Source organism: Cebus imitator, unplaced genomic scaffold (genome assembly GCF_001604975.1).
Source record: "Cebus imitator isolate Cc_AM_T3 unplaced genomic scaffold, Cebus_imitator-1.0 Scaffold159, whole genome shotgun sequence".
NCBI classification, from domain to species: Eukaryota; Metazoa; Chordata; class Mammalia; order Primates; family Cebidae; genus Cebus; species Cebus imitator.
Genome location: NW_016107474.1, coordinates 3,429,555 through 3,457,521, shown reverse-complemented (window position 1 = coordinate 3,457,521; position 27,967 = coordinate 3,429,555). Strand labels below are relative to the sequence as shown.

The 27,967-nt window shown below is 50.0% G+C and overlaps 2 protein-coding genes and 1 pseudogene across 3 annotated transcripts; 2 read left to right on the top strand and 1 right to left on the bottom strand.

Annotated features, from left to right (window-relative positions):
* Positions 1 to 255: 255 nt before the first annotated feature.
* LOC108314664 lies at positions 256 to 7,396 on the bottom strand. Its single transcript, XM_017543660.2, has 5 exons — positions 7,228 to 7,396; positions 5,409 to 5,482; positions 2,129 to 2,296; positions 1,381 to 1,512; positions 256 to 510 (listed from the first exon to the last, which is right to left on the bottom strand). Exons 2-5 carry the CDS (start codon positions 5,479 to 5,481, stop codon positions 374 to 376), a joined length of 510 nt encoding a protein of 169 aa, XP_017399149.1. The 5' UTR covers position 5,482; positions 7,228 to 7,396; the 3' UTR covers positions 256 to 373.
* EMC8 (ER membrane protein complex subunit 8) lies at positions 7,373 to 27,730 on the top strand. 2 transcript variants are annotated; one of them, XM_017543661.2, is made up of 5 exons: positions 7,450 to 7,927; positions 17,953 to 18,029; positions 25,112 to 25,181; positions 25,919 to 26,013; positions 26,510 to 27,730. In XM_017543661.2, exons 1-5 carry the CDS (start codon positions 7,697 to 7,699, stop codon positions 26,667 to 26,669), a joined length of 633 nt encoding a protein of 210 aa, XP_017399150.1. In that variant the 5' UTR covers positions 7,450 to 7,696; the 3' UTR covers positions 26,670 to 27,730. The 2 variants fall into 2 exon arrangements, with proteins under 2 accessions (XP_017399151.1, XP_017399150.1); XM_017543662.1 differs by lacking the exon at positions 25,919 to 26,013 and having other exon boundaries at positions 7,373 to 7,927.
* LOC119473438 lies at positions 24,526 to 24,650 on the top strand (annotated as a pseudogene).
* Positions 27,731 to 27,967: the final 237 nt, after the last annotated feature.

Sequence of the window (27,967 nt, the reverse complement as noted above, 5' to 3'; positions counted from 1 at the left end):
TGTGTGGTAACTTCCGCCGGTGTGCCTACTATAATGGGATTTTACTCATATAAAGATCTCTTGCCAAAAACCTCAAATTCCCCACATCAAGGGATTCTATATTTTCAGTTTGTATGTGTCTCCTTATGCAATTTAAGACACTTGATTTTTGCCATTTCATTCATACCCAAAATATATTTACTCCAGACCCTTGGCAGAAACCTGCTGCTTTACTTGGCTTTCATGCAGGCATCATGAAAGACCCGATGACAAGGGTTTCAGGTAAACTGGTCATTTATTAGCAGTGGTACTGTTTGGCATAACGGGTTTCCAGTACAGAGGCATGGGGTCACATGGAGGTGACAGGGCCTGGCTCGGCACAGGACAGCATCTCTCATTTCTTCCACTCCTTCTTGTCGTAGTCCCACTTGGAGGCGAGGCCATCGATGGGGTTCACCTTCAGGTCCAGCATCCTCTTGGTCTGCATGGCCACCCACTCTTTGTCAAAGGTGTGCGGGATGGGGCCGTACACTACAGGGCGAGACGAGGCTCTAGGCAAGACTGTCCCAGCAGCTTCTTTCTAAGCCAATCCCTTCCAGGTGAAATCCTCCCGACACTGCAGCCACCAGGTCAGCAGAGCCACCTGCCACTCAACACCCGCTCACACACACGGTTTCTATTTCTGACCACTGACAACCACGGGGATTTAAAATTATCCCTCTGTTTGTAAAAAGTTAGCAATGGAGTAAGCTAAAAGCAGCAGGTCCTCTCTAAAGGCTATGGACAACAAGGTCTAACGAACAGCCCATGGTCACTTGGGAGATCAGACTCGGGTCTGTTACTAACCCACGTCCGCATTCAAACCAAAAGTACGAGAATATACCTATTCAGAATGCAAAAACACCTGTTCTGCCTGAACAGAAAGAACCAGGAAGAGTTGTTACAGTGAGTGCGCAACCCAGCAATGCCTAAACAGAAACTGTCAGGTCAGAAGCCCCCAAATCCCAGCAGTTGAGATGTGGTCCTCACAACAGTTGACATGTCATTAAATGACAGAGTCCCCTTCTTGCTCAAACCTTCACAAAGTCATCTTTCGGTAACTGCCTAGTGAGCGTATAACCACAAATGAAAATGTGGTATGCTGTACGACGTAGTTAAAGCATTTCACCACAAAACAAGTCTGCCCGACTACGAATAATCAGATGCTGGCTTATCAACTAACCCCCCATGACTTCAATTCTGCAGGTTGCCAAGGCCTGGAAACCAGTCCTGAGATGAGCTCTGGAATGGAGTCCCTATCTCATGGCCTCAAGGTGGGGGATCCCCCCACAGCCCCCCATTGGGTACTGCAGGCTGGAGCCCCAGTCCAGGCACCCCATGCTTTCCACCGTCTCTACTCACCATAGCGCTTCTCCAAGATGATAAGAATTGCTGTGAAGCCGATGAAGAACATGGCAGTACCCACAACCGTCTTCCACTCATTGGAGCCCCTGTTCATCTCAGCAAAGCTCTCCTTGAACTGAATACGATACACTGGGGGCAAAGAGGAGAGCCATTTACAGGCACAAAGAAGTGGGTCAGCAGCTCCCTCCTCTACAAGGTTCAACCACTTCTCCCTAAAACCACACTTGTGAAGGAGAAACCCAGAGGTAAAGGACACAGCAGCCTGGGCCACATCATGTTCACATGCGTGTGTCACACATGTGGCTGCACAGTCTTGTGACGGGCAAAGGAGGGAAGAGAATGCGTGGAGTTTGCTTTAGGTGGAAATTAAAACTGTGAAATTCTTTGTTATTTGAGTGACAGTGTTAGGGTCTATTTGATCTCGTTATTTTCACACCCCTCTCATACCAAGCAGTAAGCATTTTGCTGAGTTTCTTTCAGTAATTTCCAGTAAACAATGTCCTACCCAGCAGATATGCCAAGAGGCTAAATCCACCCAGCACAGAGAAGGGGGCCTAGCAAAAGAAGTCAGCTGGCAGAGGACGCAAACTGGGGCTGTGGGACAGTGACCCAGAAACCCGGCAGAGCAGCCCCACTGTGCAAGACTGCTCTCCAGACAGTCAGCCCAGAAGTGAGCAGAGGCTCTCGCACACACACACACGTCCGGGAGCTGCTGGGCTCGCCTGTGGGTCCCTTCAATACCCACACTCGACTTTCTCATCCATGGAGAGGCTGCTCCAGGAGGCCTTCTCCTTCTCCTTCAAGGCCTTCTGGCTGGCTGACAGGTGCCTGACATGGGCCACGTCAGGCAAGGGATAGTCACGCCGATCCACATAACTTGGGAGCGCATAGTCTTCACTCTTCACAACACTTCCTGAAAAACACATTGGATAAATCTTTGAATCCATGTAAGTTGAGAGTCACAAACAAGGTGATACTTCTGAAAACTGAAACAAACACACGTGTGCACACCCTGAAACCCTCAGTCATCTCAGGGGGTCACAGTCACTGTTTCAAACAGGTGCAGGACTGTGTTGGAGGGTGAACAGAGGCACTTTTCATCACTGCAAACAAAAACCCACCAGGGGCAACTGCTAATGAACCCTGGGGCCAAGGTGGCCGGGGGCGGGTCTTCCTACGTAAAGAGTTATCCCCTGCCCTGAACAGAAGACTGGACAAAATGAAGTCCCAACTGCAAGGGACTCAAACTACGAGGAAGAACAAAAACAGTAAAACACTCAAAGCGTTTCAAGTTCAGAAACAAAGACACGTGAACAGAACCACAACAGCACTGTTCAGGGAAAACCTGTGTCCAACCAGGACTGAGTGAGAAATCGTGCTGGCTCTGTGAAACGCGGATCATGGAGCCACTCACTCAGGGTGTTTACCAAGCACCCTCTACAGGCAAGGCAGGGCTTAAGGCATCTGGGCTCATCTGTGAACAAATCAAACATTCCTGCCCAGTGGCACTTAACATTCTAAGAGTGGCAAACAAACAATAAACATAATGTGCAAATCACATGTTTAGAAAAAAGTACTCTGGAGAAAGAAGAGAGCAGGAGGGCATTGGCAATGTGTGGATGGCAGGAACCAAGAGGCAAGGTCCACAGGACGAGGCAGACCTACAGCCTGAATGCGATGGCAGCGTGCACTCAGGAGCCACAGAACGAGGACAATGCTGTGTGCCTCCTTATGGAAATCAGGCACACATACACACACACTGACAAAGCAAGCCCCAAACTGTTACACAGAGGAGGCAGGTAGAACTTCGTGAGGATTTCTGCTCTATCTGCTTGTGATTTTAGTGCCTTCCAACTAGCAGGTATCACGAGGAAAGAAGTTCAGAAATCAGACAGCTAAGGAGTATCTTGGTTGTAGTGAGAGTCTTCCCCTGTTAAAGCATGTTTCTCACTTCTGTCCTACACCTGCAAGAACTCTGTTAGATACTGATCTGGAGGCCTTATGCCCTGCGACAATGCTTCCCCTCCATTAGCTCAGTCACAGTGATTCCCATCTCCCAAATCACCTTCATAGTAAATCACATTAAGCTTCAAGCAAAGTCACATATAGAGTTCTCTAGATGTTTATCTTAGCCATGCAAATGACTAGGGTACTTACAAACTTATACTTGACCTCATCCCAAAAATGAGGTGGGATATAAGGGACATGAGGTGGAAATGGCCGGAATTACTTTCTAGTTTTAAAGCCTTGATTCTATGAAGTGGTGTGTAAACTAAGAAGAACAGTTGTATACTGAATATTTTTATGAAGTTTAGCACCCCCAAAAGTTTCTAAAATTTAAAACACTCAGTTTACACATGAGAGTTATTAAAAACAGATGTAAATATGTGTGATGACAGTGTTCTAGAATCAAACATTCATTGTGGTACTAATGACAAAACTCAATGAATATACTAAAAACCACTGAAGCATACACTTTAAATGGGTGACTGTTACATGAATTACATCTCGTAAAGCTGTCGTAAACGCCATGACAGGAAGGCTGAGGGAAGAAATGCTGTTGTAATGATGTAAACCCTAAAAACCTTGAAGCAGGCAAACCTTAAAATTGCATCTTCCAGAATAAGAATAGTCAATTCCTGGTTTCAGGGGTTCTTCAGAGTTTCAGGCCTGGCCCCCAAGGAATGAAGGGAAAGGCAATGGTTAATATACCAAACATTTCTTTTAAAAATAGAGAAAAACAAGACTCCAGATTCTAATGAATGTCTGTCACTGCTTCCACATGGATGGGTTTCTGCTGAGCCTCCGCTGGGGAGATCTGGTACATCTGGGCGCCCCTCACTCAGATGCATCACCATGCAAATATCCCAACTGACTTCAGTGATGGCTGATGGTATTCCAGACTGCTTTACTATCTTCTGCTGAGAACAGATTCATGTATTATTCATGTATGACTTGCATAAGTTAAAATTTAATAGGCAAGACTTGTCTAAGAGCCCGCAGTTCGTCTTCATCTGCCTCCCAAGTGCTGGAGATACAGCAATGAGTAAGACAGCAAGGTCCCTGGCCTCAAAAGGCTTATACTCTAAGAGGTGGAGACAGCGATACTCAAATAGACATGCATTCAGGAGGTATCCAGCAAGGTGAGGTGACAGGGAGCTTCCTGAGAAAGGGTGGTCAGGAGAGGCTGTTCTAAAAGCACATTTGTATTGAGGGTGAATGATCAGACAGGAGCCACCATCCACAGCTCGGAGCTCTGCTGGAGGAATGGAATAAGATCGGAGGCTAGGGCAGGAACAGGTGGGGAGGGGCAGTTCTGATGGCAAGTTTTGGTTTTTGAGTACATTATGAAGTAATGAATTGGAAAGGCAGGCAACACCAGCTCTAACCAGGCAGGGCATAGACTTTATTGAAGCAATGAAAAGACCATGGAGATTCTCCGCCAGAAGCCCTCCCTGAGCCCTGCATCGGGCTAAATGCTTCCACCCGGAGGCATCTCTTTACTGCCTTCATCCATCTGTCCCTCCTCAGGTTGCAAACAGCCTCATGGAAAGAGTGTGTATTTCATATTCTTTTCACTCTCCATGCCTAACAGTGCCCCGCACAAAGTAGACAGATGCCAGATGCATGCAAAACTTCCAAGCTCTTTCGTTTTCATTGCCGCTATGAACAGATGTGATGCAAATGGCTGGAAGTTGTGGGGGTGAGGTGGGGAGGGAGGTCATTAAGGTCAGTTCTGGTGCAGAAGATCTTTTGAAAGGGGTAGATTTTGAAGTTTAGAAAAGTGGAAAGGAAGAGAAGGATAAGGGGGGACATAGCAGTATAACCAGAGATCCAGAAGAGAATCAATCTGATTCATAAACATTACTTCATTTAGAGCCAAGCCTGTGAGAATATCTGTATCTCTGCTGAAGACCCCAAGAGCAGAATTAAGGTCTTTAAAACTCCAGCACAGGGCCTTATACACAGCAGGAGCAAAATGAAATTAGCTCAGCCTATTTAAAAGTGAGAAAAGTCACACTTACCATGTGCTCGTACACACACCGAGGTGGAAATTGCTCGCTTGCCAACTAGGCTAAATACCCTGGTAGCCAACATTCTGAAAGATAAAAAGGTACACCTTCTCTATGAATAACGGCAAACAGCAAGGAATGAGTCTTTTTTGCCCCAGAGCATCTTGGACCTAAATTCTTTTGTTTGCTTCTCCCCAACACAAATGATCCATTCTTTATTACTGACTCATCACAAAATAACCTAGGATGAGGTTTTTCTTAGTAGCTGGCATGCTTTTAAGGAGCTTCATTACAAATTAACTGCCGTAACATATAAGTGCTTCAGGCAATTAACACAACATTAGTCTTCTTAAAAAACAAGGAGGCTAGGCCGGGCGCGGTGGCTCAAGCCTGTAATCCCAGCACTTTGGGAGGCCGAGGCGGGTGGATCACGAGGTCAAGAGATCGAGACCATCCTGGTCAACATGGTGAAACCCTGTCTCTACTTCAAATACAAAAAATTAGCTGGGCATGGTGGTGCGTGCCTGTAATCCCAGCTACTCAGGAGGCTGAGGCAGGAGAATTGCCTGAACCCAGGAGGCGGAGGTTGCGGTGAGCCGAGATCGTGCCATTGCACTCTAGCCTGGGTAACAAGAGTGAAACTCCGTCTAAAAAAAAAAAAAAAAAAACAAGGAGGCTGGGTGTGGTGGCTCACACCTGTAATCCCAGCACTTTGGCAGGCCAAGGCAGACGGATCACCTGAGGTCAGGAGTTCGAGACCAGCCTGGGCAACGTGGGGAAAACCCGTTCTCTACTAAAAATACAAAAATTAGCTGAGCATGGTGGTGGGCACCTGTAATCCCAGCTACTTGGGAGGCTGAGAAAATCGCTTGAACCTGGGAGGTGGAAGTTACAGTGAGCCGAGACCATGCCATTGCACTCCAGCTTGGGCGACAAGAGCGACACTCTGTCTCAAAAAAAAAAAAAAAGCAAGGAGAAAAAATGTTAACAAGGTAGCTAGATATACAGCATCAAAGCACTGTACTGCCGTGACAAGCTCCGTTCTTCAGGGGTTGGTGGGAGGAGGTAACAGCTTACAGGGACGGTGACACACATCACATTCAATTGAGTATTTATTTAAAACCTAATACCGTATGTATACAGCCTAGAAGAGCAAATTGGAGAAGGCTGCCAGCCCACGCCGGTCTACTTCCAATCCCTGAAGACAGCGGATAACCTAGTTGACCCCCGCCTCTCCAGGGCCCTCCTCGATTCAGGCCCATCTACCTTACAAGGCCCCTTTTAAATCGGCCCTTCGGAGGACTGGGGAGAGTGATTTGGGAAAATACCGTCCTTGGGGCAGAATAAACAAGCATGACGTCAGGGCTGAACGCTCGCGTCCAGGCTCTCTCCTCGGGCCTAGCCCTGGCGTGGGCAAACAACTGGCACCTTCCAGGCTGGGAAGCCCAGCGCCGCCCGCGAGCCCCGCAAAACCCGGGAGAGGCTGCAGGGACCGTTTGAAAGAGCAAGGGCGGAGAACACGGGCCCGCATCCCCGCAGCCGGCACCCTCGGCCAGCGGGCGCTCCAAGGTCAGAGCCCGAGGTCAGCTCGCAAACGCGGCGCGGCGGGGGAAGCCGGATCGGGCGCTTCGTAGCGGCCCGAAGGCCGTCGCGCAGCGGCCGCCAGAGCCTGGAGCCCCCGCGGGCCGGCTTCAATGTCACCCGGCTCGGAGCCCATCCCGTGCCTCCTGCCGGCACCGGGCGGCCGGGCTGCAGACGTGCAGACTCGATGGCTCCCGGCCCCCGACCCGGCCCGGCCTGGCGGCGCGGCACCGATCGCCCACTGCCTCACCTGCCGTCGCTGCCCGCCGCGACTGCCCTCTACGCCCGGTGTCCCGCGACCGGAAGAAAGCAAGGCCGCGCCGCGGAGCACCACGGGATCGAGGAAGACTCCGCCCGCACCCGGCCGCGCAGAGGTTTCAGTGGAGCGGAAAGAGGGGAGCGCCGCGAACGTCGTAAAATGCCGGGCCGGGTTGCTTTCCGACAGGCACTGGAGAGGCCGCTTTCCGGCGGCGCCGGGCGAGAAGCGCTAGTGTAGTCCGAGGCTGCGGCTTCCCAGGTCGCGAGTCGCTTTTCGGGGAGCCGAGGCCCAAGCGGGGCCGGGCCTCTTGGCCGGGACTGAGGGGCCCCCGCCAGCCCGCGGCCGCGCCATCAGTTGTCGTCGCCTCGTCCCGCTTCTCTGCTGAGGCGCCGCGCGGCCGGGCAGCAGGTCCAGGCCTCAGCCGCGTGCCCAGGGGCCTCCGGGGCCCTCCCGGGTCAGCATGCCCGGGGTGAAGCTGACGACCCAGGCCTACTGCAAGATGGTGCTGCACGGCGCCAAGTACCCGCACTGCGCCGTCAACGGGCTGCTGGTGGCGGAGAAGCAGAAGCCGCGTAAGGAGCACCTCCCCCTGGGCGGCCCGGGCGCGCACCACACCCTCTTCGTGGACTGCATCCCCCTCTTCCACGGCACCCTGGCCCTCGCCCCCATGCTGGAGGTGGCCCTCACCCTGGTAAGCGCGGAAAGGGCCCTTCCCCGCCCTTGCAGGCAGCCTGGCCTCCCCTCAGTCATCAGAGAGGAAGCTGGCCCAGCGGCCGCCCTCCAGCAGGATCCTAGGACCCGCTCCCTGGGGTCGCCGTGGCCGGGAATGGGGTCATCCACGGTGGCGCTTGGGTCTTGGCGCTGAAAAATAGCGTCTCGTAGTAGCGTCGTGAATGCTTTTAGAAGCGCTTTAAGACGACTAGTTATACATTAGCTTCCTGAAATCAGGAGCCTTTGTAGAAACAAGTCATCGTTAACTTGGTGAGGATTCGACAGAGTTTCCATTGAGGATTTCGAGTTGCAGAAAGTCTTCACGTTGTTGGGACGTTAAACGCTTAGCGTCTGGTTCTTCGCACCTTCACAGAGGCGTTTCCTTTCCTGGCAAAGTGTAAATGCTGTGGTTCTTGGCCGTCGGTCCTCGACCATCCCAGAGCTCAGACACTTTTAGAAAGGTAGTGTAGCATTGGCATCTCAGGCCTCGCTCCCCTTGAATGTGCCTGAGCTTTGTGTAAGGAGAATTTGTCTCCGTTAGAGATCAGCAGCTTATCTAGAATGTTTCCATGGCTTTTAAAAAGTTAAAGAATCTGTGTGAAATTAAACAGCAGGAGCAGACGATCTATATCCAACATGCATTTATGTTTCTGCTTGCAATGAGCGCTTTATTGAAGTACAGTGGGGAAAACAAGCGTAGCATGCAGGTAGACTAGTTGGTAATTGAATTTTAGGCAGCAGCTTTTCAGTGACAGTGATGATGAAGGGAAAAAGACCATCTATAAATTCCATCAAGTTGTTAAAACCTGAAGGAGAAGTGAACTGTAGCCTCATACCTGCATACCTGAGCTGAGTTGCTGTTTGTTTTTTCATTTAAGAGTGAACTGCCATACTAAAAAATAGTAGCTAATTCATGCAAGAAGTAGCTAAGCTTGAGAAGGTATAAGTAAAATTTATTTATCTGTGCTTCCCCCACCTAGTGAAACGAAGCCATTTCATAATCTGCCATTTCATAACTTAACCTAATTATGACACCCAAGTCAGTTCTGGGCAAACAAGAAGTATTTTTTGGCAAACAGTCCTGGCCAAAGGTTACTGGGCACATCTTTGAGTGCCTGTTAAAGTTAAACTTCGTATCATTTCCAGGTAGGATTCAGATGATTCTAATACTTAGATGATATTTATAAAATCAGCTGTTTTAGCTCTAGAAGAAATGTGCTGTCAGTGCTGCAGCACCACTGGGGAGTGTGTGTGTATATGTTTTAATCCAGGTCTTTCCAACCATCTTTTCTTTTTTTTGGAGATAGAGTTTCACTGTTGTCGCCCAGGCCGAAGTGCAATGGCATAATCTCGGCTCGCTGCAACCTCAGCCGCCCGGGTTCAGGTGATTCTCCTGCCTGAGCCTCCCAAGTAGCTGGGATTACAGGCGCCCACTCAGCACCCGGCTAATTTTTGTATTTTTAATAGAGACGGGTTTTTACCATGTTGGCTAGGCTGATCTTGAACTCCTGACCTCAAGTAATCCACCCACCTTGACCTCTCAAAGTGCTGGGATTACAGGTGTGAGCCACCGCACCTGGCCTTTCCAACCATCTTAATTGTACTGTTCAAGAGAATTATTTGGATCTGTGAAGTGCTTTGACCTGCTGGGAGCTAGATTCATCAGCAGCATTTATGCAGGATTATTCACTTGTCCAGTAAATGTTGTTGAGTATCTGTTTTGTCTCAGGCCTGTGCTGGGGAGGTATATGGTTGTGGATCAAACGCAGTACCTGTTTACCACTTGAAGGTGCAGCAAACCAACGAGCACAGTACCTAAACCTGACAGGCAGGGCTAAGTAAAAACTGGCAAGGGATTTGAGAGAAGTCAGCCAGCCTAGGCTTGGGCCATCAGGGCAGTCCGGTTGTGCAGAGAAGGAGGGTGGGGGAAAGTTTGAAGAGAGCAAGAGGGTGGAGTGTAAAGGGGCAGCGGGCAGAGAGAGTGGAGCAGTGGACAGGTTGCTTTATAGTGACTTTGTAGATCATGCAGAGGCATTTGGGCACCATCCTGAGGACAGAGGGAAGCCACTGGAGGAGAGTGGCATGGTCAGATCTGTGTCTTCGAGTGATGGCCCCAACCTGCAGCAGAGAGGATGCCGGAGACCGGAGTACACCCAAGGTTAGAGGCGGGGAGGTGGCAAAACTGAGCACAGCGTGTGTGCGTCGAAGGGGACAGACGAGGGAGAGCAGGAGGAGAATCCAGAGGTCTTGGTGACTAATTGTGCACGGACCTAGAAGGAAGTGAGGGTGACGCCTGGTTTGCTGGCTTGTGCTCTGGGAGGACGGTGCTCTGGGAGGATGGTGTGGGGGTGCCATTTGAGGGAAGAGGCAGAGAAGCAGGTCTGGAGGAGAGTTGATTACTTCTGTTTGGGGTATGTTAAGTTTGAGATGTTCAAATGAAGAAGTCCTAGTGTTGAAAGGTGAAGAATGGGTCTGGGTACAGAGGCCAATGGTGTGCCAGGGACTTCTGAAGCCATGAGAGTTCGTCCTATCTATCACTTGGGGACTGCACAGGGAAAAACTCCCCACCCACATGCTTCCTCTGCTCTCACCACAACAATCAACACAGAAGAAGCCTTCTGTGATCTAATGTGTAGGAGTTTTCCCCATACACCGAGCAGCGGACACCAGCTAGGTGTCCCTGCATTGTGTTCTGACCCTACCTACCTGGAGATAGTGTCAGATCCCACAGGTTGAGGGCTCTGTGGCAAGTCCGGGCCTGTGGAACTTCTGACTCACCAGCTTCAGGTTGGAATTTCCATGGCCTCCTGTTTGGATTTGATTGATTTGCTGGAGCTACTCGCAGAGCTCAGGGAAACCATTAATGTTATGGGTTTATTATGAAGGACACTGGAAAGGTTCCAGATGAAGAGACGCATAGGGCAAGGTATGGGGAAGGGGGCGTGGAAGCTCCTGTGTTCAGCTGCCGGGAAGCTCACTGACCCCTGTCTTCTTTTATGGAAGCTTCATGATATCAGCATTTTTTCCCCCGGGACCTAGGGGGGACCCTCTCCTGGGAGGGTCTTAAGACCCACTGTCAGCAAGGGGGAGGGGGGAATAATAGAGTGGAAGGAGGGCAGGAGAAGGTGAGGCCCCAGCGCCCCTGAGGCTCACGCACCTGGCATTCTAACAGAAGACTAACCAGGGCCGTGAGGAGCCAGGAATGGGGAGGAAAACTGGCATCTCTCGCCACACCCCGGGAACGTGGCCTGGGGGACACTCTGGCTTTTAGGGGGTGAGTAGAGGAGGAGTTACAGAGCAACTGAGGACCAGCCCAGGGGTGGGAGAAGAAGGCGTGGCTGCTAGCTAGGTAAAATCCTGTCAGAAACTTCCAGGAGCTTCTTAAAGAACTGGAACCTCACTTGGAATGTCAGCTATCACTTATTCTAAGCATTCTTAAGTAATCTTGACAGTTAAACACTTGTGTTCCTGCAATGGGATATGAATGCAGTACTTGACGGAATTAAACCCAGGACCTATAAACAACTGCATTTGAGTCACTTGTACATGAATTTTCCCCAGGGGAGCAGGGCTGCCTCCCATACCACTTACTTGGCAGGGAAGATGCCCAGAGGGGACCTTGCCTGCCTCCTACCTGAGCGTGAAAGGGCACCGCAGGTGGCGGCTCTGACCTTGCTCCCTCACCTAGCTCCAAGTTACACTCTGCACTGTAGACACCCAGCTTCAGCACCTCCCCCGACCACGAGTCCCCGCCCAGCAAGTTAGGGCCACACTAGGCTCCCTGCAGTAATTACTCTTCAGCAGTGAAAACGAGCAGCCCAGGTTTTGTCCTTGCCAAGCAGTAGTTGTTCACACTGACTTTTTTTTTTTCCCTAGAGACGGAGTCTCACTTTGTCGCCCAGCTTGGAGTACAGTGGTGTGATCTCAGCTCACTGCAACCTCTGCATTTCTCTTGCCTCAGCCTCCCAAGTAGCTGCGACTACAGGTGCACGCCGCCATGCCCAGCTAATTTCTTTTGTATTTTAGTAGAGACGGGGTTTCACCATGTTTCCCAGGCTGGTCTTGATCGCTTGACCTCAGGCAGTCCGCCTGCCTCAGCCTCCCAAAGTGCTAGGATTACAGGCGTGAGCCACCGTGGCTGGCCCTGACTTTTCTTTTGTTGGCAAAACTCATTGCCTCAGCAGTTGACAGATACAAAAAAGACACCTATCCAGTGCACGTGGAATAACTTTCAGAGGAAAATTTGCAGTTGGAGTCCATCCAAAAATTTTGTACTTCAATTAAGCTATTTAAATTTCTGTTTAACTTTTGACTTACTGACTTTCTAACCTGAATGCAATGAAAAGCCTCAGTGTTTACTGCCATAGTTTATCAGGTTCTCAGCTACAGAAGATGCAATTTTAACAAAGCATCGGCTGGGCGCAGTAGCTCACGCCTGGAATCCTAGCACTTTGGGAGGCCGAGGCAGGTGGATCACAAGGTCTAGAGTTCAAGACCAGCCTGGCCAACATGGTGAAACCCTGTCTCTACTAAAAATACAAAAATTAGTTGGGCATGGTGGCACACGCCTGTAGTCCCAGCTACTTGGGAGGCTGAAGTGGAAGAATTGCTTGAACCCGGGAGGTGGAGGTTGCAGTGAGCCGAGATTGTGCCACTGCTCTCCAGCCTGGGCGACAGAGCGAGACTCAATCTTAAAAAAAAAAAAAAAAATCTAAATCCATGCGTCTGTGTAAGTGAGGCCTTATTCTCCTGGCTCTGTTCTATTCAGAGAGCTTTGCATTAGAATTATTTTTGTTAAGTGGGAAAGACCATAGGCTATGCATCAAAGGGCAACATTAGATTCCTTTAAATGGCTTTTCTTTCGTTATTTTCCATTACAAAAATCCATGCATTTCTGCATGCTTTTTTTTTTTTAAGTACTTAACGCCTATTAACTTATTTATCCTTATAACCCTTTGACGTAGATAGTGAAGGAATTATTTCTAATAGCAGCAACCCATGAAATGCTAGTAGGAAAATTAGCTTGAACCTATTTCTCTGATCCCTTTTTGTCCCACCCCCCCCCCACCCCCCGGTTGATTTGTGGAGCAGCTTTCTGTGTGTTCTGTTCAGGTGACTTGCTTGCCTGCTGATTGGCCTCATCACCATGATTTCAGGCCAGAATTCTTGCTGCGGCCTCCATGTGGGGCTGCCCTGTGCTCCTCTCAGTGGCTGCCCTTGAGCTCTCCCATGCCCCCTCCTCCCTCCTGGCCTTTGTTCCTCTCCAGAATATTCATGTGCTACCCTGGGCATGGAGAGGGCTGCCCTGGTTCCCCCTTTGAGTTCTTCCCCCTGAACTTCATCTTCCATCTCTGTCCCATCGACTTCCCAAGCTTTTTCCTGGTTCCCGCTCCTCCTCATTTATAGAAAAATCAGCAGCTGACTTGAGAAGGAGCGTTCCTTCTCAGTGAAAATAGCAATCCCTCTACTTCTCAACTCCAAGTCCTACTTTGTGCTACTGACAGGAAGGTTCAGCAGGTGACCCTCAGCTTGTTGGTAAGTGGCACGTTGCGGTCCCTGCCTCGCCTTCTGTACAGTTATTGTACAGTCACAGGGGCGCTGGGGGATAGCGCGGGTGTTAGCAAGGCCGCTGCAAGACGTTAATGCCTCTGGGCAGAGCCCCGCTGGGAATAAATGGGATGGCCCCAGCCCTTTTCATAGTTCTCTCCCGTGTCTGGAACAGAAGGAGCTGAAAAGGGCATTGAACAGAGGGTGGTAGACTCCTGCCAAGGTGAAAATGACCTTTCTCTACACAAAGTAAATGAAACTGTATGAGCAGATACAGAATGTGGAAGCTGTCTGTATTTATTGTCAGTTTGACTGCATTGACAACAGTCTCCACAGAGTTTTTGCCTGAACTTTTATTTTCATCTTGATTTTTCACAAGATGTACATCAGAGTGTGGGGTGTCACACAGCAAAACAGGGACATGGAAATAGATCTGTTGGGGACAGAGGTTGAGTGCCTTCTCAGCCCTTGCCTTGCCTCACTTTGGAAGAAGCTAGTTGCGTTGACTGTAGATGCCACTTAAATCCTCAAATGATCCTCCCACCTCAGCCTCCCAAGTAGCTGGGACTACAGGTGTATGCCGCCCTGTCTGGCTAAATTTTAATTTTTTTGTAAAGACAGGGTTTCACCATGTTGCCCAGGCTGATCTTGGACTCCTAGGTTTTCATGCAGGAGCCATTTGGTCTGAGGGCAAGATCCTGCAGCCACTGGAGACCTGGCTGCCCCACCCACACCCACACCCCCAGCACACCTCATCCTCTTCCACCAGCTCACTCCACTCTCACCTGACATCTAGTTCCAAATTCCAGACCATCAGAGGAAGCTGCCCTTCTTGTTAGAACTTGTCCACCCTGCCACTGTGTGTTGAGCCCTGGCCAAGTCTCCGTTCCTCCCTTCGAGTTCTCCATTCCCTAGCTGATGAACTGGCTATGTGTGCCCCTCACAGGCATACATAGAGCTAACTTGGTTATTCTTCTTTGTGTCATTCTAAAGCCAGGTCGGCGCTTCTGTGACCTGATTCACTTTAAGGGCAGGGCAGCCTCTTCAAAGAGGTTTGCTGGAAGTTTCAGGTCTTGACGTTTTTCTGCTGGAATTTGGTTGGTCTCTTGGAGTTTTTCTTACAGGAATTTGTCCCTCAACAGGCAAAATCTAAATTGAGAGGTACATAGTGTTTGTCACAGGAATCATCTTTTGTACCACGTGCTTTCTGTACTCTGAGAGCAGGTACAAGGTGACACCATGTGTGTTTACTGGGCTACAGGTCCTGACCAGGTGGCTCCGTCAGCCCAGGGAAGAGTTGGAGGAGCCAGCTGAGACTGCTGCTGGGCGTCTTCAGGAAGTTGTCTGTAGCTAAATAAAAATCAAATATGTCCTGTGCTTTTCCTGGAAAACGTTGTATGGTGTCGTCAGCTGAGTAGTAACCCCCAGATAATGTCAACGTCCTAATCCCCAAGCCTTCCATAGCAAAAGGGACTTTGCAGATGTGATTAAGAGCTTGGGGTGGAGAGATTATCCTGGATTATCTGGGTGTGCCTCATGTAATCACAAAGGCCTTTGTAAAATAAAAGGGAGGCAGGAAGGTCAGAGTGAGAAGAGAAGGATGGTGGAAGCAGAGGTCAGAGTGATGTGGCCATGAGCCAAGGAATGCGGGCAGCCTCTAGATGCTGAAAAAGGTAAGGAAAAGGATTCTCCCCTGGAGCATCATGAAGAAGCACATCTCTGCTGATCGTTATAGACTTCTGACCTATAAGATAAAAAAATTTTGGCTGGCATCATCCTTAGCAAACTAACACAGGAACAGAAAACCAACCAAACACCACATGTTCTCATAAATGGGAGTTGAACAATGAGAACACATGGACACAGGGAGGGGAACAACACACACCAGTGCCTATCAGAACAGGGGAGCGAGGGGAGGGAGAGCATCAAGACAAATAGCTAATGCTCATGGGGCTTAAAACCTAGGTAATGGGTTGATAGGTGCAGCAAACCACCAAAGCACATGAATACCTAAGTAACAACCTGCATGTTCTGCACGTGTGTCCCACAACTTAAAAATTTCAAAAAAACGTATGCTTTAATCAAGTACAGTTTATTTCAGAAATGGAAGAAATTAGGGAATTAGAAGTTACAAAATCCAAAAATGTATACATTAAAAATTGTAAGAAAAACAATCATATGATAATCTCAATGGATGGCGAAAAAAGCCCTCAATAAAATGTATTACTTTCCTTAAAAAAAAAAAAAAATGTTTTGTCTGGGCATAGTGGCTTGCACCTGTAATGTCAGCACTTTGGGAGCCAAGGCTGGAGGGTTGCTTGAACCCAGGAGTCCAAGATCAGCCTGGGCAACATGGTGAAACCTTGTCTTTACAAAAAAATTTAAAAATTAGCCAGACAGGGTGGCACACACCTGTAGTCCTAGCTACTAGGGAGGCTGAAGTGGCAGTATCACTGGAGCCGAGGAGTTCAAGGCTTCAGTGAACTGTGATCTCACCACTGCACTGTAGCCTGGACAACAGAGCGAGACTGTCTCAAAAAAAAAAAAAAAAGATGTTGTTTTAAGCCACTAATTATGTGTAACTTGTCACAAGGGCAATAGGAAACTAAGACAGTGGCCAATCTATGAAAATAAGGGCAGCCTGCACTGGAGAGCATGGATAGGGACGCCCCAAGGGAGGGCACACTCAGGAGGCCAGCTTAGGATGGCAGATGAAGGCTGGGAGCATGGTGCGAAAGGATCAGCTAATCAGGGAACTTGACCACATTTAGAAGTGGGCCCTTTGATAGTGGATAGAGATGTTTGTTGTACGCAGCAACAGAAAGCTTCTGGAATCTCTTCCAGTCGGAGGTGATAGAAACAGCATATGAGTTGTTTGGGAGCTGTTTTCAGCAAAGTCACAGTGATAGCACCATTATAGATATTTTAGGGACATAATCCTGATCTTTTGGGTGGATGACCAGAATGTCTAGTTGGTTCACTGAGCCCTAGTTTTGACCCAATATGGTAATTCATGAGCTCTTAGGAGGCCAGAAATGTCCTAATCCTGTGCAAGCCAGGGACCCTTGGACTGTAACTGTCTTGTCTGCTTTTGGTCACGAAGGAGACTCAAAGGCCCAAACCAGAATTCAAAAAAAAGAGCAGTAGGATTGTGTTTAAAAAACATACACAAATTTTTAATTCACTGCAAAAAGAAAAAAAAGGCACCCATTTTGTTTCCTTTTGTGCAGACTGAGAATAGACTCTATTGCAGTGTATTAAAAATCCTTATGACAAAACAGAATAGCCTTTTGTTGTTTTTAATAACAGCCTTAGACCTGCAGGAAGCTACATCTGATAAGAAACATGGTATCATAAAAGCAACGCCAAAATGTCAACGGTCCGCCCCCATGCTCCCATTTCAGAGCACACCGTAGAGAATTCAGGACATGGGCATATGTGCGCCTCCTAACTTTGTGCCTCTTTACCCTACACCCCAGCCGAAGGGGATGTCGTGATGTGGTGCTCACAATGCTGAAAGGCAGTATTAAAAGACTTGATTTGGCCGGGTGCAGTGGCTCATGCCTGTAATCCCAGCACTTTGGGAGGCCGAGGCGGGCAGATCACCAGAGGTCAGGAGTTTGAGACTAGCCTGACCAACATGGTGTGACTCTGTCTTAAAATAAAAAAGGCTTGGCCGGGCGTGGTGGCTCAAGCCTGTAATCCCAGCACTTTGGGAGGCCGAGGCGGGTGGATCACGAGGTCAAGAGATCGAGACCATCCTGGTCAACATGGTGAAACCCCGTCTCTACTAAAAAAATACAAAAAATTAGCTGGGCATGGTGGCACGTGCCTGTAATCCCAGCTACTCAGGAGGCTGAGGCAGGAGAATTGCCTGAACCCAGGAGGCGGAGGTTGCGGTGAGCCGAGATCGCGCCATTGCACTCCAGCCTGGGTAACATGAGTGAAACTCCGTCTCAAAAAAAATAAATAAATAAAAATAAAAAATAAAAAAGGCTTGCTTTGAAAGGTACTGAGATTCCCCTTCATGCTCTACTCTTACCTGGTTGTGCAAACTTAGAACCTCTCTAAGCTTTGTTTCCTTAACTATGAACGATTGATTTAAATAATTTTAAGGATTTCTGAAGCCCCAGAAAGCCCCACTTATTTATAAGAGACGGTGGGTAAAGATGCTCTCCCCTCTGACTCTCCACAGCCGTAGACTAATGTAGTTCCTGTAGACGAAAGGGCCTCCCGCTGGGACTGAGGAACACGCTCATTCCTTATGTTCGAAGTCCTGCCCTTCCTGACCGTTTTTTCCTGAGTCCTTAGCCTTTCTTCTGGGAGCAGGGTATGAGGATTAGGGTTCTGTCCTGTCTTGTCCCGGCAGGTGGGGTGGGGTCTCTGTGCTTGGTATTTTTTGTGGCATGATATTTAAGGGAGAATCTCATCTTTTCCCGGTTTTTGTTTCTCTTTCAGATTGATTCTTGGTGCAAAGATCATAGCTATGTGATTGCTGGTTATTACCAAGCTAATGAGCGAGTAAAGGATGCCAGGTAGGTGGATGCGGAACCCTCTGCGGGCGAGAAAGTGTGCGCGTGATGGGCAGAGCCCGTCTCTCTTGTGCTTTTCAACAAGATATGAAACCTGTGGGCCCCACACGCCTTCCCTCTGTGCTTGTTTATAGTATTTGAGGTGAACTGTGGTGTGGATAATTTCAAACAGAAATTCTAAACATTTCTGTTAACTTTGGGTTTCTGTTTTGTGTCTTCTTTATTTTGCTTGAAGGGAATTCATACAATGAAGGTGACATTCGGGGCTCCAGTTTCTGTCCCTGCTCAGCTCTGCCTTGCCTCCCCTTCCCAGACCAGGGACGTTGTCGGGTGGAGCACTGGGACGGAGTGCTGCTCTATTTGCTGGTAAAGAGAACAGCCTTTAGGTTTAGGGTCAGTACTCTGATGAAAATGTGGTATTTGCTGCCCCCTTTATACGGGCTCCAACTTCCTTTTACCAGGACCCTCCCCCCACTGAGGCTCTCACTAATAACAAAGCTGAGAACTTTTCTATGTGACTGCGTCTTGACCCCAACAGAAAAGGAGATGACACACTCAGGTTGGGAGAATCTGAGAAGGGCTTAATAAACAGGCTGTTGACAAAGGCCTGGGCTGTAGAGAAGAACGCACAGGGGTCGTGGAGTAACCATGGCTGGCGACAACAGCGCTGGTCGTCCCTCGGCTCAAAGGGTAGGGAGGAAGGAGCTGGTTAAAGAAGTCCATCTTGAGAAGAACAACAGCGTCCTTGGGCAGGTGGCCACAGCCAGCCTGACGTGGCCTCCCATCGGGAAGGGGGCCCACAGCAGTCACTACATCATGTCCCTCTTCCATTTTCCTTTGGCAAGCCAGAGGGGCAGCTAGAAAGTGTCCACGCAGTACATCACGGGGGTATGTGTCAGGCTGCCCTGACGTGGCGTGCTCACGTTGTCAGATAGAGCCGACCTTCCAGTGTCTGAGGAGATGGGGGTGCAGTGACGGGTCCTGGCGTTGGGTCTACTTGCTCAGTAAAGATGAGAAGGAGAGCTTGAGCACTCTGGAAATAACACAGTGAGCTGGTGGCAGCATTGCTGTCACTGATGAGGCACCATGGCACTTTAGAAACACAATTCTCTTACCCTTGGAGGGTTGGGTCCGGGCACAGAACCTGAGGGAGACCGATGTCCTAGGAGATGCTGGGCTCAAAGTAAGTCATTCGAAGCGCCTGCCGGGTGGTTGGGAGCACATGGGAGCCCCGTGCACGCTGGCTGTTATGCTGCTTCCTCTGAGCCCATGGGCAGCACTTGCCTGCCCTCCTCAGTGCATCTCTTCTGACTCTCATTTCTGGAACGCCCTCTGTTTGATACCACCTGCCTCCCTTTGTTGATGACTCGGTGTCTTCTGCCCCTCGCTGAGCGAGAGCCTACCCACAGGGCCACATCCATCTTAGTCTTTGTTAGATGAGAGGCTGGGCGTGGGCTGCCGCAGGGGCTGAGCTGTGTGCTGAGGAAAGCACAACACTCTGGGCCTTGCCCTCACGTGGCTAAGTTGAACATGAAGGGCGGTGCAGGACAGCCACCCCTGCAGGGGGCTTGGTGGCAGGGGCCCAGAGACTTACACCCTGTGGAATGATCCAGGAAGTCCCAGGGCATGATGTCCTGTAAAGCAGGCCCTCGAGAGTGTGCAGGGTCTTGTCAAGTGCAGACGTGGAGACTAGGAGATCAGCCTTCCTGGCTGTGGGACAGCAGACACAGGTGGGGATGGGGCAGGGGCAGGGGCTGGAGCTGTGCCTACATGGAGGGAGATGCTAAGAAGTGAGGCTGCACGAGAAGGTTGGGACGCACCTGAGGGCTCCTCCGTTCTCAGAAGTGTTTTGAACTTCACCTTGCGAGCATTGGGGAGCGTCCTCGGCAGGAAGGTTGTGCTGAACCGAGCAGCATCTCCCAAGGCTGGTCCTGCAGAAGACAGAGGAGACTGGGCAAGTGGGAATGGCACCAGCTTGCCAAATGAGTGCAGGGGCCTCCCTTTCCTTAACCCCCCACTCACAAATTCATGCCTGGCATGGTCGCCCCACACGGACCCACGCAGACTCTCCTGTCCTCCTCTCTGCGTGTGCCTCATCTGGCTCCCAGCCGTCATGTTCTTGCCTCTGTGCTGACCTCGTTACAGCACAGCCGGGAGTGCTCCTACTCAGACACAGTTTTCCTGCTCTCCATGCCTTCTTCTAGATTGTCCTCCCTGTCCTCACCTAGTCCGCGTCCTCCAGGAGATTTTGCAGTCCTTCGTGAATACTGACTTTTAAATGCATCCCGAGCAGCCACTTGTCAGATCGTGGAGAGGGTGAACCTCAGCTAGGGGTCTTCCACCCTGGAATAGGCAGTCCACCCCTGGTGTGCCCCGTTGTCTGAGGAGTAAGCCTCAGGTAGCTAATGCTGTCCTAGCCTTGGGCTCTATTGGGTCATTTTATGTAAGCCTCACAGCATTGCACAAGTGAAGAAACTCCAGCCAGAGAAAGTGGCTTCACAAAGGCCACACAGCGTAGGAGCTCAGGAGCTGGGATCTTGCCAGCTTCTGACTTAAGTACGGTTTTGCTTCTGTCTGGAAAACGTCACCTCTCTTCAGCCAGACCTAGCTGAAAATTTGCTCTTCTTATTCTAGAACTATCACCTGATTACAGCGTCTTACAGCATGATTTGGAAGCGAGTAGACCTAGATTCAAATCCTAGGTGACTTTTAACCTCCTTTGGCCTCCGTGGCCCTGTCTGTGAGATGGAGCTGAGCTCATGCCTCGGAGAGTAACCGTGAAGACAGCATGAAATGGTGCACAGTGTGTTTGGCCTTGTGCTTGCTTTACCGTAATGGCTGGTACTGTTACTAGTGCTGCAGTTACTTTCTCGGTTATACTATTCTGTGGTGTTTATACCTTTTATGAATTTCCTAAACTTTAAGTCATTCCGTCAAGTTTTATCCTATGATTCATTTTTCCTGGTGTTTCGCTTCATAGTTAGCATTTTATATGGGCAGGTTTCAGTGCCCAGCCTGGTCCTGAGGCAGACGCTCAGGAGGAAGCTTTTAGATACACAGTGTAATACAGCACCTCCATGCCGGCCTGCCATGGTGCTGGTGGGAGGGGTGAGCAGAGTGGTCTGCCCTTGGGGTGCTGGCAGTTTTGGCTGGCAGCTGGCTCTCCTGGGAACAAGGAGTTACCGACTAGCAGGACACAGCGTGTGGCAGTCTTCATTAGGGAATGAAGTGGGTCAGTACTAGAGATGTAGTGTCTAAGACAGAAACGCAAAGTTGGCAGCTGTTTCAAACACTTACTACAAATTTGTTTTAGGGGGGTACGGACGGAGTCTTGCTGTCACCCAGGCTGGAGTACAGTGGCACGGTCTTCGTTCACTGCTACCGCTGCCTCCCAGATTCAAGCAGTTCTGTCTCAGCCTCCCAAAGTGTTGGGATTACAGATGTAAGCCACCACACCCAGCCAACTACAATTTTTTACACTTCTTTTAAAATAATAAATTTTAAGCCAGGCATGGTGGATCACACCTGTAATCCCAGCACTTTCAGAGGCCAAGGCGGGAGGATCACTGGAGCCCAGGAATTCAAGACCAGTCTGGGCAACATAGCAAGACCTCATTTCTGCAAAAAAATACGAAAATTAGCTGGACATGGTGGTGCACACCTGTGGTCCCAGCTACTGGGGAGGCTGGGGCAGGAAGATTACTTGAGCCTGTGCTGTTGAGACTGCAGTGAGCCATGGTCTTGTCACTGTACTGCAGCCTGGGCAATGGAGCAAGACGCCATCTCAAAAATCGGCGAATAGATAGGTAAATGTTAAGAGTTCTTGAGCATCTAAAATGGTACTTTTTCTTTTTAATGAGTATTTCTTCACCCTCTTCCCAATAAAAATCACCAAGCACATGCAGCGTTAAAAGTATGAGGGAAAGGACTTTGCAAGCTGTTAGTAGCAAGTGGCCCTGCCTTCTGCTTTCCGAGTTCCTCAGCAGATGCAGGAGCAGACATAGGTGTACATGGGCACCCTGAGGGCTGTGTAGCTGCTCCTCACCATGTGCTGTCGGTGCCATGGGGACCCGGCACTCACCAACTCCCGATGGGTACAGGGAAGCACTGCCTTGTCTCTGCACTAGGAGCTGCCGTCGTGCTGCTTTCTTAAATACAATTTGCTTCCACCTGGAAAACGTCGCCTCCCCTCCTCAGTCATGTTTTTCTCAACACTGCAGACTTACAATCAGTACATCACTTTGTCAATTTTGAAAATAAAAATAGAATCACATAAGATAATTTGTTTTCATAAAACATTGTAAAATTTTTTAACCTAATCACAAGGGAAGGATTGTAATTGCATATAGTGTGTGTTGTTGATTAACTCAAAAAAATTCATGTATTTTTGTGGCTGTTAAATATGGATGGCTCTCGGTCCCTGCCTCAAAAAGCTGAAACTCTTAATTTTGCAGGGCAGATAGGATGCACAAGAGGAGGGCTGCACGTTACACGGGCTCTGTGTTGGAGCCTCTTAGAAGTAAACCCTCAGAACTCCAGCAGGGCGGGGTTGGGGGTGGCTCATCCAGGGCGATTTGGCAGGGCTTTGTGGCAAGGGTGGTGGCATGTCTTCTGGGCACTGGAAGAAGGGAAGCAATTCAGTAAGGAGAGCTTGGTGTGGAGGGCCAAGCAGGGAACAGTGTGAGTGGAACAAGAAGGGCATGTGAGGGAGAAAACATAGGCAGAGTTATTGAAATTAAAGACACAGCATTGCTCCTGTGAATAAGCGTGGTAGTTCAGTTTGCCGTGAGGAAGGCCCGACTCTGCCAGCTGAGGATGGCAGCCTGCATCTTGCAGGCAGTGGTGAGCAGTGGTCTGTGGGGCTGTGGGCACCAGGGGATGCGATGGAAGTTCTATTTTAGGAAAATTCAGTTAAGGAAAGTTTTCAGGTTACATCAGATAAGAAGAGACTAAGCTTGGCTTGGTGGCCTGTGGCTGTGGTCCCAGCTCCTTGTGAGGCTGAGCAAGGAGGACTGATTGAGACCAGGAGTTTGAGGCCGTAATCATGCCTATGAATAGCCACCATGCTCCAGCCTGAGTGATAGAGTGAGACTCTATCTCCCTTTTTTTTTGACACGGAGTCTCACTCCATCAGCCAGGCTGGAGTGCAATGGTGCAATCTCAGCTCACCACGGCCTCCACCTCCTGGGTTCAAGTGATTCTCCTGCCTCAGCCTCCTGAGTAGCTGGGACTGCAGGTGTGCACCACCACGTCCGGCTAATTTTTGTATTTGTAGTTAGAGACAGGGTTTTACCATGTTGGCCAGGCTGGTCTCAAACTCCTGACCTCAGGTGATCCACCCACCTCAGCCTCCGATAGTGCTGGGATTACAGGCCTGAGCCACTGCACCCAGCTGACCCTGTCTCTTTAAAAGCAGAGCAAGCGAGTCTAGAAATTATGAGACCCTTTAGGGAGCAGTTCCAGAAGCCCCTGACTAAGGTGCAAGCCTGAAGTAAATGAATGGCAGGGAGAGTGCAGGAGGGAAGGGCAGAGAAAGGACCTGTGGTCTGCAGGGTGGGGAATAACAAAGGGAAAGGCGGCCTCAGGTCAGAGAGGCTGGAAACAGAATGGGTTGGCCTGCCTGAGCTTGGTAGGTTCCCACAGGGAGGCTTTTAAGGGGCTAGCGATCTTTGGACCATCAAGCAGTGCTCAGGAGACTTCCGGAGTGCTGCTCTGCAGGCGAATGGGTAGACGGCAGATGGCGCAGAGCTGTGGGGAGGACATGGAGCAAGATTAGCAGCCTGTTAAAGAAGTTCAGGAAACAGGCTTGGAAGGGAGGAAGGAAGTTGGACAGCAGCTACAGGGAACCAGTTAAATGCTTTTGTTTTTCCCTGAAAATAAAGACTTGCACAGATTTGAAGGCAGAACTGGGGCCAGGGCACAGAAAGTAAGGCCCCCAAGGAGAAGGCCCCTTCCTGCCATAGGTTGGAAGAAGAACTGTGTTTGGAGACGTGGAGCAGGAATGGTATAGGAGCCGCTCTATGATTCGCTCCATTAACTTCAGGTGGAAAGGTGTCACTCGTAAGGGTTCGGTGGTGGCAGCGCCAGAGCCAGCCGTTGAAGCTCATGAGCATGGAGAAGATGTGCAAGGCTGAGGATTCCTAAAGCGGGATGGACTGCCAGCTGCCCTGAGGTTGCTCTTGTTGCAGCGGACAGGTTGCTTTGCTAGCGTGCAGATGGAGAAGGCGGGCCCAGGAGGCTTGGAGTTTGGCCCCGGGCTGGCAGGCACCCAGCAGCGCAGTTTATCTGCCTGCTTCAGGCCACTCTCCGCTGGGTTCCTGGGAGCCTTCATTAGGAGATGCTCTGTCAAGATCCCCATCACCAGGGCTTTCTGGTTGGAGGGAGGCAAAGGCCTGTTTGCATGGTATGCCCAGTTGCCCAGCAGCGTTCCCTGTCCTTGCTGGCCACACCCATCGCAGTGCGGCTGTAGTCACCAAGAGCCACTTGAAATGGGCGAAACGTATTTACCTGGCAGAAGGACCTCCATGATCACAAAGCTGGCCTTCCCACGGCAAGGCTCATCCATTGCACTCCAGATGAGCTGACCCCTGTGGTTTCTTCATACGTGGGGAACTGCACTCACTCTCCCCTGCAAAAAAAATACATAAGTAGGCTGGGCACAGTGGCCCGTGCCTGTAAGCCCTTTGGGAGGCCAAGGCAGTAGGATTGCTTGAGGCCAGGAGTTCAAGACCAGCCTGGGCAACGTAGCAAGACCTCACCTCTACCAAAAAAATAAAATTAAGTGGGCGTGGTGGCATGTGCCTATAGTCCCAGCTACTCAGGAGGCTGAAGTGGTATTGCGTGAGCCCAGGAATTCAGGGGTGCAGTGGGCTGTGATTGGGCACTCCAGCTTGGGCAACGGAGCAAGACCCTATCTCTACCAAAAAATTCAATAAGTAAACAGGCAAAATGAGCACCTGCAGCACATTGGCTCTGCCAGTCTCTGTCATTGCTTGTTAAGTCTTCGTGGTGTGACTGTGCCTTTTGTAAACAGTGTTGAATGACATTGACTGGAAGGTGGTGGCCTGACTGTGTTTCTTTGGCAGTCCAAATCAGGTTGCAGAGAAGGTGGCCTCCAGAATCGCCGAGGGCTTCAGTGACACTGCGCTCATCATGGTAAGTGGCTTCTGTGCTGCCGGCAAGGCCCGTGCGCCTCCTCCGGCCCACCTGGAGCTTGCTCTGCAGCGGTTTCCTTCCCGCTAACCCTTCACTCATTATCTGCTTGAGACCATTGCCGACTCTTGCAGTTTCTCCCAGCTGCAGACCTAGGGCTGTCAAATCCCAGGCCGTGGTCGTGTGCTCCCGCATCACCACACAAGTGGGAGTGGGGTCCCCTGCCAGTTGCGCCACCACCTGGGAACCTGTTAGAAATGCAAATTCCAGGCACCCACCCCAGATGCCACTGAATCAGAAATGCGGGGGGCGGGCCCCAGCAGTCTGTGTTAACACACCTGCGAGATGATTCTGATCCGAACACGCCAAGTGTGAGAAGCACTGGATTAGAACAGCCAGCACAGCCTCTGGGGCGCAGGGAAGGAAGGCGCTTGTGTGTGAACCGATGACCTCGAGGGCCTTGCTGAACAGCCTTGATTCAGACAGAATCCTAGGATGAGGGAAGAAGTCACGTTTGGAAGCTTCACTTTTGTGAAAAAACAATGAAGGACTTGCCATTTTCCTACATAACACAACAGTTTTTCTCGGGCCAGGCCCTCGTGCCACACCACAGACCGGCTCTGTGGGAAGAGTTCTGCCTAGCCAGCTTGGGTGCTGCTGCAGGCAGAGCTGAGGAGGTGCCTGCCGATGCTCTTCAGCTAGCTTTCTGTTCACTCTCGTGTCCTTTGCCTTGTGCTCAGGTGGACAACACCAAGTTTACGATGGACTGCGTAGCGCCTACGATCCACGTGTACGAGCACCATGAGAACAGATGGCGGTGCAGAGACCCACACCAGTGAGTGCCGCCACATGCTGCCGCGTAGGCTGGGCTCCGTCGGCACCGGCTACGTGAGAGCCGCTCTCGCCCGCCCCGCCCGTGTTTTCAGTTAGTGTTTTCTCCAGAGGCGTGAATCCGAGCATATTCCCCGACACCTGTAGGCCCCAGTGCTCCAGCGCTTCCAGGCAGTAGAGGGAGCGTCCCTCCCCGGGCCCCAGGGTACAGACACTCTTCCCAGGCCTTTGCGTTGATGCACCTGTGGCCACTCAGAAAGCTTCAGTCATCTGCCTCCAACTTTTTCAGAATTCCATGTGAAGGGCATCCCTTCCATGTATTAACCATGTTTTCTGTGCTCTACGTACGTCTTCATGTGGTTACAGTACCCCTGGCTCTCAGTACCCTTCGTCCTCCCTCCTCATACCACTGTGCATGTGGCTGGCCTTCTCTCTTGACGCTCTTTACGAGCCGCCCATTTTCATTGTTAGATGCTGACTTCTTCATGTTTGACCCGTAGTGACTACTGTGAAGACTGGCCAGAGGCACAGAGGATCTCAGCGTTGCTCCTGGACAGCCGGTCCTACGAGACGCTCGTGGATTTCGATAACCACCTGGATGACATTCGGAATGACTGGACAAACCCAGAGATCAATAAAGCTGTTCTGCACCTGTGCTAGGCAGGCGTCGCTGTGACTGGGCTCTGGGCATTTCCACTACGTCGAAGGAGAAAACCTATTTTTAAATGTAAATAAAATCTCTTGTATCCTGTGTGGAAAGCTGACCATTTGAAGAAGTGGCATGTGCCTTGAAAGGGGGCAGAGTGTTGAGTCGGTCATGTTGATAACACAGAGTCTCTGGAAGAGGTGCAGACATCCCGTCTGACGGTCCCTGTGGACTCTTTCTCAGTTGTATGTTGCTATAATCCTCCAAATCAAAGCTGTTTCTGCTTGTGCAAGACTGTTCCTATTAAACAGTTTTAACTAACCTTTTATAATCTGGAGAGAATACTTTTTAAGGCTTTTCAGCTATCTTTTTTAGAAAAAACAAAGCCCACATCTTATACTTCAATGAGTGTGTTTGTGAGTTTTTATCCTGTTTGAATTTTGATGTCGTCCAGGCATCTGGGATCAAGGTAGACCCGTGGAGTGCTGGTGCAGAGCTGCTGGATAAGCTCTGCGTGGGTGTTTCTGTGGTAGGCTGGGCTGTGAACGGCACTGCGCACAGAGTCGGCTCACAACCACTGCAGCTCTGCACAGTGGGAGTGACACCACTGATGCCGGAGAAGCCTTTATCGTTAGGGGCAAAAGCAAACATCTCTGGGAACAGGACCTCAGTGCGGTGCTCCCCAGTTACCCACAAAGCTCATGTGCCTGCAGGCCCAGGAGAGGGGAACGATCATTTCTTTTGTATTAGGAAAAACAATATGTAGACTTCCTGAGTTGTACAGAGTAGCGTCTTGCTTTTATACTTAGAACATTTGGTCAAGTTTTCTAACCAAACCATAGAAAATTGAGAGGGAATCTTTATGGTACCTTTACGTTTTTCCTTTTTATATGAATTATTTTGTACAAAGTTCAGAGAGCGGTACCTTTCCTGTCTTTTCTTGGACTGCATGGAGGAATTTGTCACTATCGGTGTGGCGTATTGCAAGGGTTTGTGATATAGCAGTCACTATTTTAAAACATAGGAAAGAATTCAGACATCGCTACAATAAATGTGCTTTATTTGATCCACCAAATTCTCTCTTCCCCTTTCTTCTAATACCTCTTACTCTTGATTTTTTAAGCTGATGGTCTTTCACATGGGGAGCACAGGAAAGAGTGAGGTGCCTGTGCACCCCCTTCTCTCCCCCGCCCTTAGATGCCACAGCGTCACAGCTGGAGCAAGGTAGGCAGTCTTGTTCAGAATGGGCTTGGGTTTGTTTCATAAAGGGAGAAGAATCGCCTCCAGCATTTGCTCATAAGAAGCTGTTGTG